Raw genomic sequence first — 20507 nt, 5'->3', positions numbered from 1 at the left:
ACACCGACTTACTTCAATGGTTAGTTAACCAGACAAGAAATTAATAAGGAATGACATTTGACCAGATGATTAGAATATTCTATCCAAAACCAGCAAAATACATGTTCTCTTCAAGTGCACATGGGACTGTCTCCAGGATAGATCAGATGTTACATAAGAAACAAGTGTCAGTATGCTTAAAAATATTGAAATCACATCAAACATCTTTTATGATGAAATCCTAAGAAACTAGAAATCAATTATAAGGATATTGGGAAAAACCCAAATATGTGGAGTTGGCTAACATGCTACTAAACTACCAGTGGATCAATAAATAAATCAAAGAGTAAATTAAAGAACACATAGAACTGCAAATGAAAATACAATGTTCCAAACCTTTGGGATGCAGCAAAAGCTGTTCCAAAAGGGAACTTTATCGCAATATAGATGAACCGCAAGAAACGAGAACAATCTCAGTGTACCTCACACCTAAAAGAGCTAGAAAAAGAAAAATAAACACAACCCAAAGTTAGTACAAGAAAGGAAATGATAAAATATTAGAGCAGAATTAAATGAAATAATAAAAAAAGGATCAATGAAAGCTAGAGCTTGTTCACTAAAATGATAAACAAAATTGATAAAACTTTAGCCAGACTTATCAATAAAAAAGATAGAGAACCTAAATAAATAAAATCAGCAACAAAAAAAGTAACACTGACACCAAAGAAATTCAAAGGATTTTAAGAGAGGACTATGAAAAATTATATACTAACAAATTGGACAACTGAGAAGAAATGGATAAATTCCAGAAACATACAATCTTCCAAAATCGAAGCAGGAAAAAATAGAAAATCTGAACCAACCGATTACCAGTAAGGAAATTCAATCGGCAATCAAAAAACAACAACAACAACAACAACAACAAACCAAACCCACAACAAAATCCCAGACCATATCCCAATGAACAGGAGTCCAGAACCAGGTGTTTTCACAAGTGAGTTCTGTAAACATTTAAAAAGTTAGTGTCTGTCTATTTTTCTCCAACTATTTCAAGAAATAGAAGGAAAACTTCCCATTTATTCTGTGGGTCTACCGTTATTACCTTGACACCAAAATCTGACAAAGACACTACAGAAAAAGAAAACTATAGGTTTGATGCAAAAATGAACATGAGTGCAAAAATCTTCGACAAAATATTAGCAAATTGAATTCAACAATACCTTAGAAAATCATGCACCCTGATCAAGCAGGATTTATTCCTGGGCTGCAAGGATGGCTCAACATCCACAAATCTATCCACGGGATCCAAACCATTACTGAAAGGAAGGAGAAGCACCATAGGGTCCTCTCCATAGCTGCAGTAAAAGCATTTGTCCAAATAATAGCGTCCTTCCTTGATAAAAATGCTCAACAACATAGGGGTAGGGGGCACACACCTCAACATCATTAAGGCCACATACGAAAGACCCACAGCTAATATCCTCCTCTGGGACACAACTGAGAGCTTATCCCCTAAGGAAAAGTACAGGACCATGACGGGGATGTCCACTCTTACCACTCTGGTTCAGCCTAGTCCCCAAAGGCATCGATTCTGCAGTCAGACCACCAAAAGAAGTCAAAGGTGTCCAAGTTGGCAAAGAAGAACTCACACAATCACTCTCTGTAGGTAACATGATTGTCTATTTAGAAAACCTGAAAGACTTCATCAAAAGCCTATTAGAAGTGATAAATAGATTCAATAAAGTTGTATGATATTAAATTAATGTACAGAAAATCTGTCATATATCTACACACTAATAATGAAGTAGAAGAAAGACTAAGAAAACAATTTCATTTACAATATCAGCAATGGGAATAATATATCTAGAAAATATTTAAGCAAGGAGGTTAAAGCATATACTCTGAAAACTGAAAGACATTGATGGAAGACATTGAAGAAAACACAAATGGAAACACATCATGCTCATCAGTTGGGAGAAATAATAAGGTTAAAATATCCATACCACCCAAAACAATCTATAGATATAATGCAATCCCTATCAAAATACCAACAGCATTTTCACAGAACTAGAAGAAATAATCCTAAAATTTGCATGGAACTACAAGAGAATCCAAATAGCCAAAGCAGTCTTAAGAAAGAAGACCAAAGCTGGAGCTATTAAAATTCCAGATTTCAGGATATAGTACCACTTTTACTAGTTAAAAAGACAAAGGTATGGTACTGGCACAAATATAGACACATAGATCATTAGGAATAGAATAGAGAGTCTTGAAATAAACTCATAACTATATGGTCAATTAATCTATGACAAAGGATGCAAGAATATGCAATGTGGAAAAGATACTCTTTTCAATAAATGGTGTGGCAAAACTGGACAGCTACATGAAAAAAAATGAAACTGGACCATATTCTTACACTAATACACAAAAGTAAATTCAAAATGGGTTGAAGACCTAAATGTCAGACCTGAAGCCACAAAACTCCTAGAAGAAAACATAAGCAGTGATCTCTTGGACATTGCCCTTGGCAACATATTTATCAATATATGTCTTGAGGCAAGGGAAAGAAAGCAAAAAAGAACTACTGGGGCAACATCAAAATAAAAAAATCTTTTGCACAGTGAAGGAAATCATTAAAGTAAAAATGGAACATACCGAATGAGAGATTCTTGCTAATAATATATCCCATAAAGAGATAATAGCCAAAATAATAAAGAATTTATAAAACTCAACAGGAGAAAACAAATCTGATTTAAAATTGTTAGAGGATCTGAGTAAATGTATTTCCAAGAAAGACATAAAGATTTTCAACGAACAAATAAAAAATTGCTCAACATCACTCATCAGAGAAATACAAATCAAAACGGCATTGAAATATCACCTCACACTTGTCAGAATGGATAAAATTAACAACACAAGAGGATGTGGAGAAAAGAGGAATCCTTGTGCACTGTTGGTAGGAATGCAAACTGATGCAGCCACTCTGGAAAACAATATGGAGGATCCTCAAGATTTTAAACCTTATGATCCATCTTTACATTTGTTGGTATTTATCTCAAGGAAACCAAAACAATAAAAAAAATGCACCTTAGTGTTCATTGCAGCAGTATTTATAAAAACAAAAACATGGAGGCAAGCTTAGTGCCTGCTGAGTGATAAATAGATGACGAAAATGTGGTATGTGTATATAGCTACACATATACATAAACACAATAGGATATTATCTGAACAGTGTATTATGTTATGTGAAATAAACCAGGCTAAGACAAATACCATATGATTTTGTTCATATGTGTGTTGTAAAAAACACAGCAAATGGGCAATTTTTTTTTTCCACTGGACAAATAAAAACATTTTTAAATGCAGAGTACAGATTGCCAGACAGGAGATGGGTAGGGGGATGGGAGATATAAGTGAGGGGGATTAAGAACTATAAACTTGCAGTTTTAAGATATGTAAGTTGTGGAGATAAAAAGTACAGCATGGGGAATATAGTCAACATTATTGTAATAAAATTGTATAATGTAGATTGTGAGTATACTTAGCATCGTGAGCACTGAGTAGTGAATCACTATGTTGTATATCTGAAACTAATATAAAATTTTTGTCAACTATACTTCCATAATAAGTAAAAATTAAAAAATCAAAATTGGAATCTTCCCAGTGGACAGTGGTGTAAGGGACCATAAAAGTCCTGAATGACTGCCTTTGAGGTTCTTAATACCCTCCAGTTACCTGGACAATGTTTGAAGAATGCTGGTCTGCCGGAGCAGGTCTCACACCTGACTAAATGTCAGGAAGTTTCAGGCAGAGGGAGAAAGAAAGTTTTAAAAAAAGAGGTGCCTTTCAATGAATCTTTGAAAGTAGTAGGACTCCCTGCTAGACAGAAGCAGCATAAAGAAATGCACAGATGAGCCAGCCTGGCATATTGGGGGGCTTTGGAATTTCAGTCATTTGGGGGCATATTGGTAGCAAAAAGGTACAAACATAAAAATATTGGCACATTAATATGGGAACTCTAATATCATGTTAAGAAGCCTGGACATTGTGATTTAAAAAATAGCACATTGGGGCGCCTGGGTGGCTCAGTTGCTTAAGTGTGTGGACTCTTGATCTCAGCTTAGGTCTTGATCTCAGGGTTGTGAGTTCAAGCCCCATGTTTGGCTCCATGCTAGGCACTAAAAAAAAATTAAGTAAATAAATAAAAAAAGTAATACAGTGAACATTCATTTTTGGTGTGATTAGATACATACACTAGGTATTTTTGAAAGGACATTATGAGGAATGGACTAAGAGGATATAGGGAGAAGGGTGTGTCGCCAGTCATTATTGTATCTAGGGGCGAGAGTCACCAGTTCTTGATGGAATATTCTGGGTGAGGGACAAGAGCAGGCACTCTCTGGGGATGAGCCCCAGGTTGGCTGAGTGGGTAGATCCAGATGATGCCGCTTACTTTGAGAGTCGAGGCAGAAGGATAAGCACGTGCTTGTGGTGTCGCTGTTTGCTCTGCTTCCGGTTTTGGTAGTAAAAGGACGCTGTGTGAGAATGAGTTCTGCTTTGGACGGATGACCTAGAATTACTCTGGGTCCTTCCAGGGGGAGATGCATGTAGCGGGCAGTTGGAAGGAAAATGGGAGCCCAGGAGAGAAGCTGGAGCCAGAGGGAGGCATGAGCCTCCTTTATAGAGTGAGAAAGCCGGAGTGGAAAAGGGGAGAATTTATAGGTGGGAGGAGGTGAGGAAGGTTGCAAACGTCGCAGAAGCGCTGCAGGTGTGGTGCGGAGGCAGGGGGGAGGGGAGCAAGCTGGATCAGAGGGGCATCCCGAGCCAAAGAAGTCTACGAGAAGAAGGTTGGAAATAGCCGTTAGTTTGACCATGATGAGCTCATTTGGTTTCATCTCTGCCAGTGTTTATTCACGGTGTGAAAAATTGTGTGGTATGGCCTTCAGCCCCCCTGCAGCCAACCTTTTCATGTCCGTAGAGCTTTCTTCTCATCTCAACTGTGGGTATGTGAACAGAAGCTGTTCTGCACTATAGGAAGTTTTGTTACGTGGATGCTTCCATAATGTGCATCCTGGCAATTAATTTTCACATCGACTAGTTGCGTGACTGCATGACTGTTGGTTGACCTAAAGATTTTACTCTTAAGTCACTTACGTTCTTACCCTTTCCATTTCAGAGCTTACCCAGATTGAGGATCCCAGAGAACAGTGGCGGCGAGAGCAGGAACGGATGCTGAAGGAGTATTTGATTGTAGCCCAGGAGGCTCTCAATGCCAAGAAAGAAATCTACCAGATTAAGCAGCAGCGGTTCGAGCTGGCTCAGGAGGAATACCGGCAGCTGCACAAAATGTGTGAGGACGACAGCCGCTCCTACACTAGCTGTGAGTTCACCGTCTCCTGGGGCTCACACGCATGGCTTGAGAAGCCACCTCTGCGCTAGGTTACCTGCAAACCCGAACTTGACTCGGCAAGACCGCTTCCTAGAGTTTCTGAGCACATACTGTTAGGGAATCAGTGTTGTGCTCTGGAGTCAGGTGTACCCCGCAGCCACTGCTTTAGCGAGGATTTCTCAAGTGCCTGCCTTGTGCCCAGGCCCCGGGATGCGGTGGAGCCCAGGAACACAGAGGTCCCTGCCCCCAAGACCTTCCGTTCGGGTGGGGAAGGGAGAAAAACAAATTTCAAGGAAGTGTCATGAAACAACTTGTTTGTGCCTTGTGCCTAGCATCTGTTATTGCTGATAGTAGCTTTATTAGGAATAGACAAAATATTTTGTTACTGATATAGTCAGTTACTGCTGGAGTCAATTTCTTCATATATTTTTTTAATAAAATAAAACCTGTAGCAACTTCCTCATTTTGTTTCATCTCCACCAGTGTTTATTCAACTTCATACATTCTCCCTAAGTATACTGGCTATAGGTTTTATTTTATAAAATATGAAGGGATTTATCTGTGAGGTAATGGGCCTCATTGCAGGTATGTGGTTTTATCGGGTAACAGAAATTTGAGCACTTAAGACATATTTGTAGCTTTATTCTGTGTTGCAAATTAAAATGGATTAAAAACAAAGGGACGACTGCCTGGATGGCTCAGTCAGTTAACTGTCTGACTCTTCATTTCAGCTCAGGTCTTGATCTCAGGGTTGTGAAATTGAGCCCTATTTGAACAACAACAAAACTTAAAGGGGATATATTTCTTATGCTACTGTTCTTTTTATTTTGTTTCCTTTGATATTGCAGTTATTTTTCCAAGGTGAATAAGCCATATATGCTTCCAAGAATGATGGGACTTCCCTCTGTAACTTGATTTTCAGATATTTCTATAACCATATATGCCTTAAGAGAATCGAGAAGTTTAGGGATAATGGTTTCTTGTTTCCAGGTCATCTGATACCTCTTCTTCACATACGAGTAAATACTACTTTTTTTTTTAAGTTCTGAATCACAAGTGGTCAGGTTACTGCTAAAATTTATGGATTGATTTTTAATCTATCTTTTCTTCTAATGTCTTTGTAATTTTGTTGTCAGAGTTATACTGTTATGACAGGATGAATTATGGAGAGTGTTCCTTTTTCTTTCTTTTCTGAAATGGTTTTTGTAAAATTGGTATTAAATGTTTCTGAGATGTTTGGTGGAATTCATCACAAAAATTGTTTGCACCTCAAGGTCTTTGTAGAAATTATTTAAACTACAAATTCAATATCTTTAATAGATACAGGACTGTTCAGGTGTTCTATTTCTCCTAGAATACATTTTGACATTTGTTTTTTTTCAAGGAATTTGTATATTTGATCTAATCCAAAAGCCTGCAGACTTTTCTATATAGCATCTAATAGCAAAAATTTTAAACTTTGAGGGTCTTGGTTACAGCTATTCAACCCTGTTGTTATAGTGCAAAAGTAGCCATAGACAACTTCTAATGAATGTGTGTGGTTATATTGTAGTATATTTAGAAGCATAGGCAGTAAGCTTTATTTAGGGAAATAGAAATTTGCTGCTCTCAGGGAAATTTACTGCTCTTTGATCTAAGTTGTCAAATTTATAATGTTCATAGAACCCCCATATCCTTTCAATTTCTGTAGGTTCTTAGTGGTTTATTTTATTCCTAATAATATTTTGTGTCTTCTGTATTTTTCCTAATCAATGTAGTTACAGTTTTATTAATTTCATTTATCCTTACAATGAACTGTCTTTTAATCTTATTTATTTCTCATATTTCTTTTTTGCTTTCTATTTCATTGAGTTCTGTTCTTTATTTCTTTTCTACTATTTAGTTTGGTTTTAATTTATTTCTTTTCTAGCTTCCTAAAGTAGAAGTCCCTAAAGTTAGATAATTGAATTTGGAACTTTTTTTCCCTCACATAGCATTTAAGGATGACATGTTCCCTTAAACACTTTTTAAACTACATACATATTGCTATGCCATGTTTTCATCTTCCTTCTAAATTTTTTCTAAATATTTTCTAATTTCTTTTGTGATTTACTTTTGACCCATGAATTCTTTAGAAGTGCATTGTTGGGACTTTTTAAGATGTCTTTTTGCTTATTTCCGGTTTGATTCCTTTATGGTAAGAATTTGATTTTTGGAAATCTATTGAGACAACTTTTATAGCCAAGCATATGACTCCTTTCGGTGCACTCATAAGCTTGGAAGCCCATAGAATTTTGATTTGAGGTCACACATTTAACAGAAACATCAACTTATAACTGATTCTAAGCATTTACTGATTGTAAACTTTTCAGAAGCCACTTGGTTACAGTGATATTTCACCACATCATGTTGTTATTTTTGTAGGTAATAAAAAAAGGGCCCAATGTTAACAATTTCATGTCGTTCAACCTAATAGTGTTTTAACTGCCAGGAGCCTGTAGTTAAAGTTCACTGAAGAAGTGCTGAAATCCATTTTTTAAAAAATATTTTGTTTATTTGACAGAGAGAATGAGTGAGAGAGAGAGCACAAGCAGGGGCACAGGCAGGAGCAGAGGCAGAGGGAGAAGCAGACTCGCCATTGAGCAGGGAGTTGGTGCAGGGCTGGATCACAGGACCTGGGATCATGACCTGAGCTGAAGGCAGAAAGCTAACTGAGTGAGCCACCCACACGTCCCTCAGATCTGTCTTTTAAAGAATGGTGTTGAAGAAGACTGTATCAGAAATACCTGATGGTACGTTTCTTGCTAGAGATACCTGATGGTACCTTTCTTGCTACAGAAACCTGATGGTACATTTCTTACTAGTGCTTTAAAAGAAAAAAACATACAAAGACAACTTTGTATTATGTACTGGCTACTACTGTAGTAGTCAGTCACTACTTGTAGTAGAATCTGTGACTTTGAGTATGCAAATATGGGAGGACATTAGAACAGGTTGTCTAATTCCAGACCCATTCTGTATAATAAGATGGGGAGGAATCCCAGCATTTGGCCTCACTAGTTTAGGATCCACTTAGACATGGAACAATGCTGAGCCTGTAGGTGAAGCATATTCTGTAGTTATGGTTATTTCGGATTGGCACATTCCATAAGTGAAGTTTTTATATTTTCATGAGGCTTTCATTCCCTTGATAATTGGGCACAGAACTATTAATTTCTTTTCTGTGCTTCATGGAATTTAATTAATTCCCGGTTAAAAGAAATACCAAAATTGTTGTCTTTGAACTTGTTTCTTTACTACAGCTATCTGATGACTGTGGTGTTGACTTGATATTTTAACATATCCTGCAGATTCCATTTCCTGACCCATTTCTTGCATAGACAAAATATCTCCATCTACTTACATAAGTGGTCTTGAAGGCCCAATTGGGAATGCCTGGTTGTTATGAAGGGCAGGAGATGCTAGTGGATCTTGCTGGGGCCATGCTCATTAGGGAAAAGACTAGGAATTGAATCTAGGAATTAATGCAGGTGGTTTATCTGGGCTTCTGACCAAGCTGTTTCAATTTGCCTCTTAATCTGACCTATCAATTAATTGATCTGTTGATGAGGAAAACTCTATTAGAAGTGATCAAATTAATTATTTTGGGGCATAGGATGAATGAAGTTCAGTGTAATGATGCTTTCAGCTTGAATTGTCTTGATCTAACAGGTGTCTCTGACATACCAGATGTCCTAGATCCTTGTTGGAAGCTGCTGGCAGCAATGTTCTATAAAAAGCAATAGGATACAGAATATTAGGTGCATGATGGGGAATGGGAAGTTCTTCTTCAATGGATACAGAGTTTAGTTTTGCAATATGGAAACAATTCTGAAGATGGATTGCAGTGATGGCTAAACAGCATGAATGAAGTCAAGATCACTAGCTGTACACTTAAAACTGGTTAAAATGGTAAATTTTATATTATGTATATTTTACCACAGTTTTAAAAAAATATTGATACCTGAATCCCACTCCAGTGGCCTAGTCTGACTGCAAAAGACTCATCTAGCAGCAGGAATATAACTTTGTTTTTCTGGCTTGTAGGACTTTTGGTCATACACCAAAAGTCTCTGGGTGAATGGAAAAGATTCTTGCCTTAGCTAAGGTGAGAAAGTGCTGGGGATCTACCCTGAATTCTTGTGTTAGGTGATGGTAAGAATGGAATTTATCAACAGCTGTTCTGTCAGCACTTTTTTCTAAGGCTACAAGTCCATCTCAGTAACAGTTTTCCTTTGCTTCTCTTTAAAAAAAGGGGTAACATTACTCCCTTGATGACTAACGGTATTCACAATACTTCTTATATTATTTCAAACCCCTGCTCCCTATAGCCAGGCTTGCCTTATCCCAGTGCTGTGGATATCCTCCCCCAGAAGACCTGTGCAAACCTTGCCAACACCACATTTTTTGACCCATGCATTTTGTGGGGCTTTTGTTCTGGCAGTGTCAGCAGCAGGTTACCTCATGGAGACAGACAAGTAAACCTTGCTGAAACTGTGCCCCATTCCCCCATCTGCTTTAAGGATTTACCCTGGCTGGCCCCAGTTGCAGGAGGAGCACTGTACAAACCTTTTTAAAATTATGCTTCCCACCTCCCAGCACTTTTGGGATATGCCTCTTTTGATACACCTTTAGCTGGAGTCCCTCCAAAGCAGTGTGCAAGTGTGCAAGTAGCCCCAACGGGAACCTGAACCACTCCAAAATGACTCCTGTCCCAAGGAAAGGGGAAGATAACAATAAATACCAGACCAGCTGCCCACAGCAGTGGGCTGGGAGCAGACATCTGCTCTGACTACAGGCCTTATCCATCAATAAAACTCCTTGGGGAGCAACCCCGGGAGAGTGCCCTGCAATTAGGTGCTACTGCATCTCTGGCAAATTCCTGGTCTGACTCAACTCAAGCTAAAGACAGCCAGACTGGCCCATGAACAACAAGGACCAAACCCTGCCCAAAACAAGTCAAAAGAGCCATTGCTGATGACTGCAATGAAGGCAGACACAACTCAACCATAATAGTAAGAGGAACACAAAAAACATAGCAGAAACCCCTGAAGCACCAGGTTCTGGTGAACAGGGCACATCACACTGTAGGGCACTACAGGACCTCTTCTTCATAAGGTGACTACTTTCAAGAGCAGGAGACATAGTTCACTTTCCTAACACACTGAAATAGACCCAGAGTGTTAAACAAAAAGAAACAGAGGAATATGTCCCAAATGAAAAACAGTGCAAAATCACAGCAAAGCAGGGATGAGCAATATGCCTGATAGAGAATTTAAAGTAAAGGTCATAAACATAATCACTGTACTTGAGAAAAGAGTAGAAGACATCAGTGAGGCTCTCAAAAGCGATAAAAAAGAAACAGAGATGAAGAAAACAATAAATGAAATTTATCCTAGAGGGACTAAATAGTAGACTGGAAGAAGCAGAAGAATGGATCAGTGACCTGGAAGACAGTAATGGAAAGTGATCAACCTGAGCAGGTGAGAGAAAATAAATTATGCAAAATGAGAATAGACTTAGAGAACTCAGCAATACCATCAACCATAATAACCATTTTCACTTTAGGGATTCCAAAGAAGAAGAGAGAGAAAAGAAGGCAAAAAATTTATTTGAAGAAATAATAGCTGAAAACATCCCAAATCTGGGGAAGGAAACAACTTCAGATCTAAGAGGCAGAGATCCCGCCAACAAAATCAACCTGAGGAGGTCCACCCTGTTCACACAGAGTAAATAAAATGGTAAAAAGTAGTAATAAAGAGAGAATTTTTAAAGCAACAAGAGAAAAGAAAACGGTAACATACAAGAGAAACCAATAAAGCTATCACCTGAATTTTCAGCAGAAATTATGCACACCAGAAGGGAGTGGCATGATATATTCAAAGTACTGAAAGGGAACAATCTACAACAGAATACTCTATCCAGCAGCGCTGTCATTCAAAATAGGAGAGATAAAGAGTTTCCCAAACAAAAGTTATAGGAATTCATAACCATGAAACCAGCTTTGTTAGAAATGGTAGGGGCCTCTGAGTGGTAAAGATAGACCGTAAACAGGAGTAAGAAAAGTAGGCAACAGAAAAGTCATGAAAATAAGTATATCTGTAAAAATCAGCCAAAGAACCCCCAAAATAAAAAGATGTGAAGTATGATACCATATCCCTAAAACATGGGGGAAGAGTGAAAAATGGGTTCAAACTTAAGTGGTCATCAACTAAATATAGACTGCCATATGCAGAATGTATATATAAATCTATTGGTAACCATATATCAAAAACCAGTCATAGATATGCAGGAAATAAAAATAAAGGAATCCAAGTCTATCACCAAAAAAAGCCAACTTACCATGACAGAAGATAACGAGACAGAAAGGAACAGAGAGAATAAAAACAACCACAAAACAAGAAACAAAATGGCAATGAATATGTTACTATCAATAATTACTTTGAATGTAAATGGACTAAATACTGCATTCAAAAGACATACCGGTGTCGGAATGGATAAGAAAACAAGACCCACCTATATCCTGCCTCTAAGACACTCATTTCAGACCTAAAGATGCATGCAAATTGGATGTGTCTTTACTATGCAAATGGATGTGAAGAAAATACTTACATCAGACAAAATAGATTTTGAAACAAAGACTGTAAAAGAAACAAAGAAGGACACTGTATAGTCATAAAAGGGACAATCCAACAAGAAGACATAATTGTAAATATTTATGTACCCAACATATGAGTAACCAAATACATAAAAGTTAATAATAAACATAAAGGACATAATGAATATTAATACAATAATGTTAGGGAACCTTAACAACCCACTTACATCAATGGGGAGATTATCTAAACAGAAAATCAAGAGAAAACAATGGCTTTGAATGACACATTGGACCAGATGGATTTAATAGGTATTTTCAGAACATTCCATCAGAAAATAGCAGAATGAACATTCTTTTCGAGTGCACATTGAACATTCTCCAGAAAAGACTACATATTAGCCCACAAAACAAACCCCCCAGAATTCAAGACTGAAGTCATACCATGCCTTTTTTCAGACCACAATGCTATGAAGCTAGTTGACCACAGGAAAAAATCTGGAAAGACCACAATTACTTGGAGACTAAACAACATGCTATTAAACAATGAATGGGTCGACCAGGAAATCGAAGAAGAAATACAAAAATACATGGAGACAAATGAAAATGAAGACATGACAATCCAAAATCCTTGGGATGCAACAAATTGATTCTAAGATGGAAGTGTGTAGCAGTTCAGGCCTTCATCGTTGAGCAAGAAGTTTCAAAGAAACAATTTAACCTTACACCTAAAGGAGAGAAAAAGAAGAACAAATGAAGCCTAAAACTAGCAGAAATAAGGAAATACTGAGATTAGAGCAGAAATAAATGTTACAGAAACCATAAGAACAATAGAACAGATCAATGAAACCAGGAGTGGATTCTTTGAAAAGATCAACAGAATTGATAAAGCTTTAGCCAGACTCATCCAAAAAAACAAAAAGAGTCAAATAAGTAAGATCACAGATGAAAGAGGTAAAAATAAAAACTAACACAAGAGAAATACCATGGATTATAAGAGAATTACAAAAATTCATATGCCAACAAATTGGGCAACCTGGAGAAATGGTTACATTCCTAGAAGCATACAAACTACCAGCAGTGAAACTGAGTCAATAATTCAGAATATCCTTCCCAGCTGAATTCTACCAAACATTTACAGAAAAGTTAATACTTATCCTTCTCAAATTATTCCAAACTACAGAAAAGGAAGGAAAGATTACAAATTCATTCCATGAGGTGAGCACTATCCCAATATCAAAACCAGGTAAAGACACACACACACACACACACACACACACACAAAGAGAGAGAGAGAGAACTACAGGCCATTATCTCTGATGAACATACATCAAAACTCCCCCCAAAATAATAGTAAGCTGAATTCAACAATACATTAAAAAATTATTTACCATAATCAATCAGGATTTATTCCTAGGATAAGAATGTATGTGGTTCAGTATTCACATATCAATCAGTGTGATCATCACATCAATAAAGAATAAAAAACCATATGATGTTTTCAACAGATGCAGAAAAAGCATATGACAAAGTACAACATCCATTCATGATAAAAACCCTCAACAAAGTGAGTTTAGAGGGAACAAACTCAAAATAATAAAGCCATCTATGAAAAACAACTAAAGTCTTAATCCCTGGGGAAAATCTGAGAGCTTTTCTCCTACAGTTGGGAGTGAGCCAGGGATATCCACTTTCACCACTGTTTTTCAACATAGTACTGGAAATCCTAGCTTCAGCAATCAGATAAGCAAAAGGAATAAAAGGCACCTAAACTGGTATGGAAGAAGTGAAACTTCCACTATTTGCAGATGACATGATACTATATATAGGAAACCCTAAGGACACCACTAAAAAACTACTAGAACTGATAAATGAATTCATAAGATTGCAGGATACAAAACCAATGAGCACATATCCATTGTATTTCTATTACTAATAATGAAGCAGCAGAAAGAAATTAAGAAAACAGTCCTATTTATATTGCACCAAAACCCATAAGATATTAGGAATAAACCCAACTGAAGAGGTGAAAGACCTGTACTCTGAAAACTATAGTACACTTATGAAAGAAATTGAGGAAGACACAAAGAAATGGAAAAACGGTTCATGCTCACAGATTGGAAGAACATTGTTAAAATGCCCATAGTATTCAAAGCAATCTACAGATTTATTCTAATCCCTGTTAGAATAACAACTGCATTTTTCACAGTTAGAACAAATAATTCTAAAAATTTTTTAAAAGATTTTATTTATTTATTTATTTGAGAGAGAGTGAGTGCAAGAGAGAGAGAGAGAGAGCAAGAAAGAGCATGAGTGGCAGAGTGGGGAGAGGGCAAAGGGAGAGGGAGAAGCAGGCTTCCTGCTGAGCAGGGAGCCCAGAGTGGAGCTTGATCCTGGGACGATGTGAGCTGAAGCCAGAAGCTTAACCAACTGAGCCACCCAGGTGCCCCCAGAGGATTCTAAAATTTATTATGGAACCATAAAGACCCTAAATAGCCAAAGCAGTTTTGAGAAAGAAGAAAAAACCTGGAGGTTATCACAATTCTGGATTTCAAGCTATATTACAAAGTTATAGTTATCAAACAGTATGGTACTGGAACAAAAATAGTTATACAGATCAATGGAACAAAACAGAGAGCCCAGAAAGGAACCCACAACTATATGGTCAATTAATGTTAGACAAGGCAGGAAAGAATATCCAGTGGAAAAAGGACTGTCCTTTCAACAAATGGTATTGGGAAAACTGGACAGGCAGATGCAGAAGAATGACCACTTTTTTACACCACAAAATAAACTCAAAATAGGTTAAAGTTTGAGACAGGAAGCCATAAAAATCCTAGAAGAAAGAAGAGGATATTTCTTTGACCTTTGATGTGCCAGCCTCTTTGTAGATGTCTCCTGAGGCAAGGAAACCAAGAGCAAAAAAAACTGTTGTGACTACATCAAAGTAAAAAGCTTCTGCACGGCAAAGAAAACAATCAACAAAACTAAAAGGTAATATAATGAATGGGAGAAGATATGCAAATGACGTACCCAGTAAAGGATTAATATCCAAAATATATAAAGACCTTATGCAACTCAACACCCATATAACAAATAAACCCAACTTAAAAATGGGCAGAAGATATGAACAGACATTTCTCCAAAGAGGGCATCTGGACACGTGTGGCCAATGGACATATGAAAAGATGTTCAATTTCACTGATCATCAGGAAAATGCAATTCAAAACAATCAGGTATCAACTCATACCTGTCAGAATGACTAAAACAAAAACACAAACAGCCAATGTTGGCAAGGATGTTGGCAAGGGGAATCCTCATGCACTGCTGATGGGAATGTGAACTGGTGTAGGCAGAAGTATGGAGCTTCTTCCAAAAATTTTAAAGAATTTATTTATTTATTTGACAGAGAGATAGAGAGCACAAGTAGGCAGAGTGGCAGGCAGAGGGAGAGGGAGAAGCAGGCTCTCCCCTGAACAGGGAGCCTGACGTGGGGCTCAGTCCCAGGCCTCCGGGATTATGACCTGAGCCGAAGGCAGCCGCCCACCTCACTGAGCTACCCAGGCGCCCCTTCTTCCAAAAATGTATAAATAGCTTACATTCCAGTGATTGCACTGCTGGGTATTTTCCCAGTGGATACAAACATAGTGATCCAGAGGGGCACATCAGCCATCAGAGGGGCACATGCACAGTGTTTATTGCAGCATTATTTAGAATAGCCAAATTCTGGAGGTAGCTCAAGTGTTCATCAATAGTGAGTGGATAAAGAAGTTTTGAAATATATAACTAAAATGGAATAATACTCAGCAATGAAAAGGAACAAAATTTTGCCATTTAAAAAAATTTTTAAACAAATTTTTAAAACAAATTTTATTATGTTATGTTAGTCACCGTACAATACACCATTAATTTTTAATCATTAATTTCTAATGTAGTGATTCACGATCCATTGTTTTCATATAACACCCAGTGCTCCATGTAATATGTGCCCTCCTTAATACCCATCACCAGGCTAACCCATCCCCCCACAACCCTCCCCTCTAAAACCCTGTTTGTTTCTCAGAGTCCATAGTCTCTCATGGTTCATCTCTCCCTCCCGTTTCCCTCCATTTTTCCCTTCCTTCTCCTAATGTCCTCTGTGCTCTTCCTTATGTTCCACAAATAAGTGAAACCATATGATAATTGACTTTCTCTGCTTGACTTATTTCACTTAGCATAATCTCCTCCAGTCCCATCCATGTGGATGTAAAAGTTGGGTATTCATCCTTTCTGATGGCTGAGTGATACTCCATTGTTTATATGGACCACATCTTTATCCATTCATTTGTTGAAGCGCATCTCGGCTCTTTTCACAGTTTGGCTATTGCGGACATTGCTGCTATGAACATTGGGGTGCATATGGCCCTTCTTTTCACTACATCTGTGTCTTTGGGGTAAATACCCAGGAGTACAATTGCTGGGTCATAGGTTACCTCTATTTTTAATTTTTTGAGCCATCTCCACATTGTTTTCCAAAGTGGGGCTGTACCAACTTGCATTCCCCCCAAAAGTGTAAGAGGGTTCCCCTTTCTCCACAATCGCTCCAACATTTGTTCTTTCTTTCCCTGGCCATTTTTGCCATTCTAACTCGTGTAAGGTGGTATCTCAATGTGGTTTTGATTTGAATTTCCCTGATGGCTAATGATGATGAACATTTTTTCATATGTCTGTTAGCCATTTGTATGTCTTCTTCAGAGAAGTGACTTTTCCTATCTTCTGCCCACTTTTTGACTTGATTATTTGTTTTCTGGCTGTTGAGTTTGAGAAGTTCTTTAAAGATCTTGGATACAAGCCCTTTATCTGTAGTGTCATTTGCAAATATCTTCTCCCATTCTGTGGGTTGCCTCTGTTTTGTTGACTGTTTCCTTTGCTGTGCAAAAGCTTTTTATCTTGGTGAAGTCCCAAAAGTTCATTTGTGCTTTTGTTTCACTAGCTTTTGGAGATGTATCTTGAAAGAAGTTGCTGTGGGCAATGTCAAAGAGGTTACTGCCTATGTTCTCCTCTAGGATTTTGATGGGTTCCTGTCTCACATTGAGGTCTTTCATCCACTTTGAGTTTATCTTTGTGAATGGTGTTAGAGGATGGTTGAGTTTCATTCTTCTGCGTGTGGCTGTCCAATTTTCCCAGCACCATTTATTGAAGAGACTGTCTTTTTTCCATTGCATGTTTTTTTCCAGCTTTGTCAAAGATTATTTGACCATAGAGTTGAGGGTCCGTATCTGGGTTCTCTATTCTCTACATTGGTCTATATGTCTGTTTTTGTGCCAGTACCATGCTGTATTGGTGTTAACAGCTTTGTAATATAGCTTGAAATCAGGCAACGTGATGCCCCCAGCTTTGTTTCTCTTTTTCAACATTTCCTTGGTAATTCAGGGTCTTTTCTTCCTTTAAATTTTTTATTGTTATGTTAATCACCATACATTACATCATTAGTTTTTAATGTAGTGTTCCATGATTCATTGTTTGTGCATAACACCCAGTGCTCCACGCAGAACGTGCTCTCTTTAATACCCATCACCAGGCTAACCCATACCCCCACACCCCTCCCCTCAGGAACCCTCAGTTTGTTTTTCATAGTCCATCGTCTCTCATGGTCTGTCTCCCCCTCCTATTTCCCCCTCTTCATTCTTCCCCTCCTGCTACCTTCTTCTTTTTTTCTTAACATATATTGCATTATTTGCTTCAGAGGTACAGATCTGTGATTCAATAGTCTTGCACAATTCACAGCGCTCACCATAGCACACACCCTCCCCAATGTCTATCACCCAGCTACCCCATCCCTCCCACCCCACCCCCAATCCAGGAACCCTCATTTTGTTTCCTGAGGTTAAGAATTCCTCATATCAGTGAGGTCACATGATACATGTCTTTCTCTGATTGACTTATTTCACTCAGCATAACACCCTCCAGTTCCATCCACGTCATAGCAAATGGCAAGATCTCATTCCTTTTGATGGCTGCATAATATTCCATTGTATATATATACCATATCTTCTTTATCCATTCATCTGTTGATGGACATCTTGGCTCTTTCCACAGTTTGGCTACTGTGGACATTGCTGCTATAAACATTGGGGTGCACGTACCCCTTCGGATCCCTTTATTGTGTCTTTGGGGTAAATACCCAGTAGTGCAATTGCTGTATCGTATGGTAGCTCTATTTTCAACTGTTTGAGGAACCTCCATACTGTTTTCCAGAGGGGTTGCACCAGCTTGCATTCCCACCCACAGTGTAGGAGGGTTCCCCTTTCTCCGCATCCCCGCCAACATCTGTCGTTTCCTGACTTGTTAATTTTAGCCCTTGTGACTGGTGTGAGGTGGTATCTCATTGAGGTTTTGATTTGGATTTCCCTGATGCTGAGCGATGTTGAGCACTTTTTCATGTGTCTGTTGGCCATGTGGTTGTCTTCTTTGCAAAAATGTCTGTTCATGTTTTCTGCCCATATCTTGATTGGATTATTTGTTTTTTGGGTGTTGAGTTTGATAAGTTCTTTATAGATTTTGGATACTAGCCCTTTATCTGATATGTCATTTGCAAATATCTTCTCCCATTCTGTCTGTTGTCTTTTGGTTTTGGTGACTTTCTTTTGCTATGCAGAAGCTTTTTAACTTGATGAAATCACAATAAGTCATTTTTGCCCTTGCGTCCCTTGCCTTTGGCAATGTTTCTAGGAAGAAGTTGCTGCAGCTGAGGTCGAAGAGGTTGCTGCCTGTGTTCTCCTTTAGGATTTTGATGGACTCCTGTCTCAACCATTTTGAGTCTATTTTTGTCTGTGGTGTAAGGAAATTGACCCAAACATTCTTAAGCAGACTGGTTTTTAGCTCCAAGTGTCTGAATTTCTGCCACACTTTTTCTTGTGATTGAGTTCCAGTTTTAAAGCACTGTGCTCTGAGAATATGCAGGGAATAATCTCAATCTTTTGGTATCGGTTGAGACCTGACCTTTGACGCAGTATGTGGTCTATTCTGGAGAAAGCTCCATGTGCCCTCGAGAAGAATGAGTATTCTGTTGTTTTAGGGTGGAATGTTCTGTATATATCTGTGAGGTCCATCTGGTCCAGTGTGTCATTCAAAGCTCTTGTTTCTTGGTTGATTTTCTGCTTAGATGATCTGTCCATTGGTGAGAGTGGAGTATTGAGGTCTCCTACAGTTAATGTATTGTTATCGATATGACTCTTTATTTTGGTTAACAGTTGGCTTATGTAGGTGGCTGCTCCCATGTTAGGGGCATAGGTATTTACAATTGTTAGATCTTCTTGTTGGATAGACCCTTTAAGAATGATATAGTGTCCTTCTGTGTCTCTAATTACAGACTTTAGTTTAAAATCTAATTTGTCTGATATAAGAATTGCTACCCCAGCTTTCTTTTGAGGTCCGCTGGCATGGAAGATGGATCTCCACCCCTTCACTTTCAGTCTGGATGCATCTTTAGGTTCAAAATGAGTCTCTTAGGCAGCATATGGATGGGTCCTGTGTTTTTATCCAATCTGCAACCCTGTGCCGTTTTATGGGAGCATTTAGGCCATTCACGTTGAGCGTGATTTTTGAAAGATATGAATGAATTGTCATCATGTTGCCTGTGAAGACGTTGTTTTTATAGATTGTCCCTGTAAGTTTCTGTTGTATATGACTCTTGGGGTCTTTCTCCTTTTATAGCACCCCCCTTAATATTTCTTGCAGGGCTGGCTTAGTGGTCACATATTCTTTCAGTTTCTGCCAGTCCTGGAAGCTCTGCATCTCTCCATGCATTCTAAATGATAGCCTTGCCACATGAAGTATTCTTGGCTGCATGTTCTTCTCATTTAGTACCCTGAGTATGTGTTGCCAGCCCTTTCTGGCTTGCCAGGTCTCTGTGGATAGGTCTGACGTTATTCTGATGTTCCTCCCTCTGTACGTAAGGAATGTCTTCCCCCTAACTGCCCTTAAGATGGTTTCCTTGGTTCTAAGATTTGTGAGTTTTACTACACCCTGTTTTCCTTATCTTGGGAAGGGTCCTCTCTGCCTCTAGGATGCGAATGTTTGTTTCATTCCCCAGATTAGGGAAGTTCTCAGCTATGATTTCCTCAAATACATCTTCTCGTCTTCTCTCTCTCTCCACTCCCTCCGGGATTCCAATTATTCTGACGTTGGAACGCTTCATGGTGTCACTTATTTCTCTGATTCTATTTTCAGGGATTCTGAGTTGTTTTTCCCTGGCCTCCACTTTTCCCTTTTGATCTATTATATTGTCTTCCAGGTCGCTTATTCGTTCTTCTGCCTCACTTACCCTAGCTGTTAGATTATCTATATCGGATTGGATCTCATTGATCACATTTTTACATTTTGCCAATCAGTTTTCATTTCTGCCCTTAGAGACTCTGTGTTGCCATTAATTGATTTGTCCATTCTAGCCACTGTCTTCACAATTGCTACCCTGAATTCCATCTCCGACATCTTCTTCTATCTGCATCCATTTGTAAATCTGCAGCATAAGTCATAATCTCTGAG

General features: G+C 38.3%; 1 protein-coding gene across 7 annotated transcripts in view; it reads left to right on the top strand.

Annotated features, from left to right (window-relative positions):
• The window catches only part of LOC118356634 (protein WWC3-like), a 236317-nt gene that overhangs the window by 125420 nt on the left and 90390 nt on the right, over positions 1-20507 (top strand). For all 7 annotated transcript variants that reach the window (XR_004819864.1, XR_004819865.1, XR_004819866.1 and 4 more), the window contains one exon: positions 5156-5359. Coding sequence is in view for 3 of the 7 variants with exons in the window: in XM_035725934.1 (XP_035581827.1) it covers positions 5156-5359 (204 nt within the window). In the remaining 4 variants the exon portion in view is untranslated. The remainder of the gene's footprint in view (positions 1-5155; positions 5360-20507) is intronic.

This window comes from Zalophus californianus, chromosome Y, assembly GCF_009762305.2.
Source record: "Zalophus californianus isolate mZalCal1 chromosome Y, mZalCal1.pri.v2, whole genome shotgun sequence".
NCBI lineage: Eukaryota > Metazoa > Chordata > Mammalia > Carnivora > Otariidae > Zalophus > Zalophus californianus.
The sequence above is the reverse complement of the archived record's forward strand: the minus strand, read 5'-3'. Positions and strand labels throughout refer to the sequence as shown.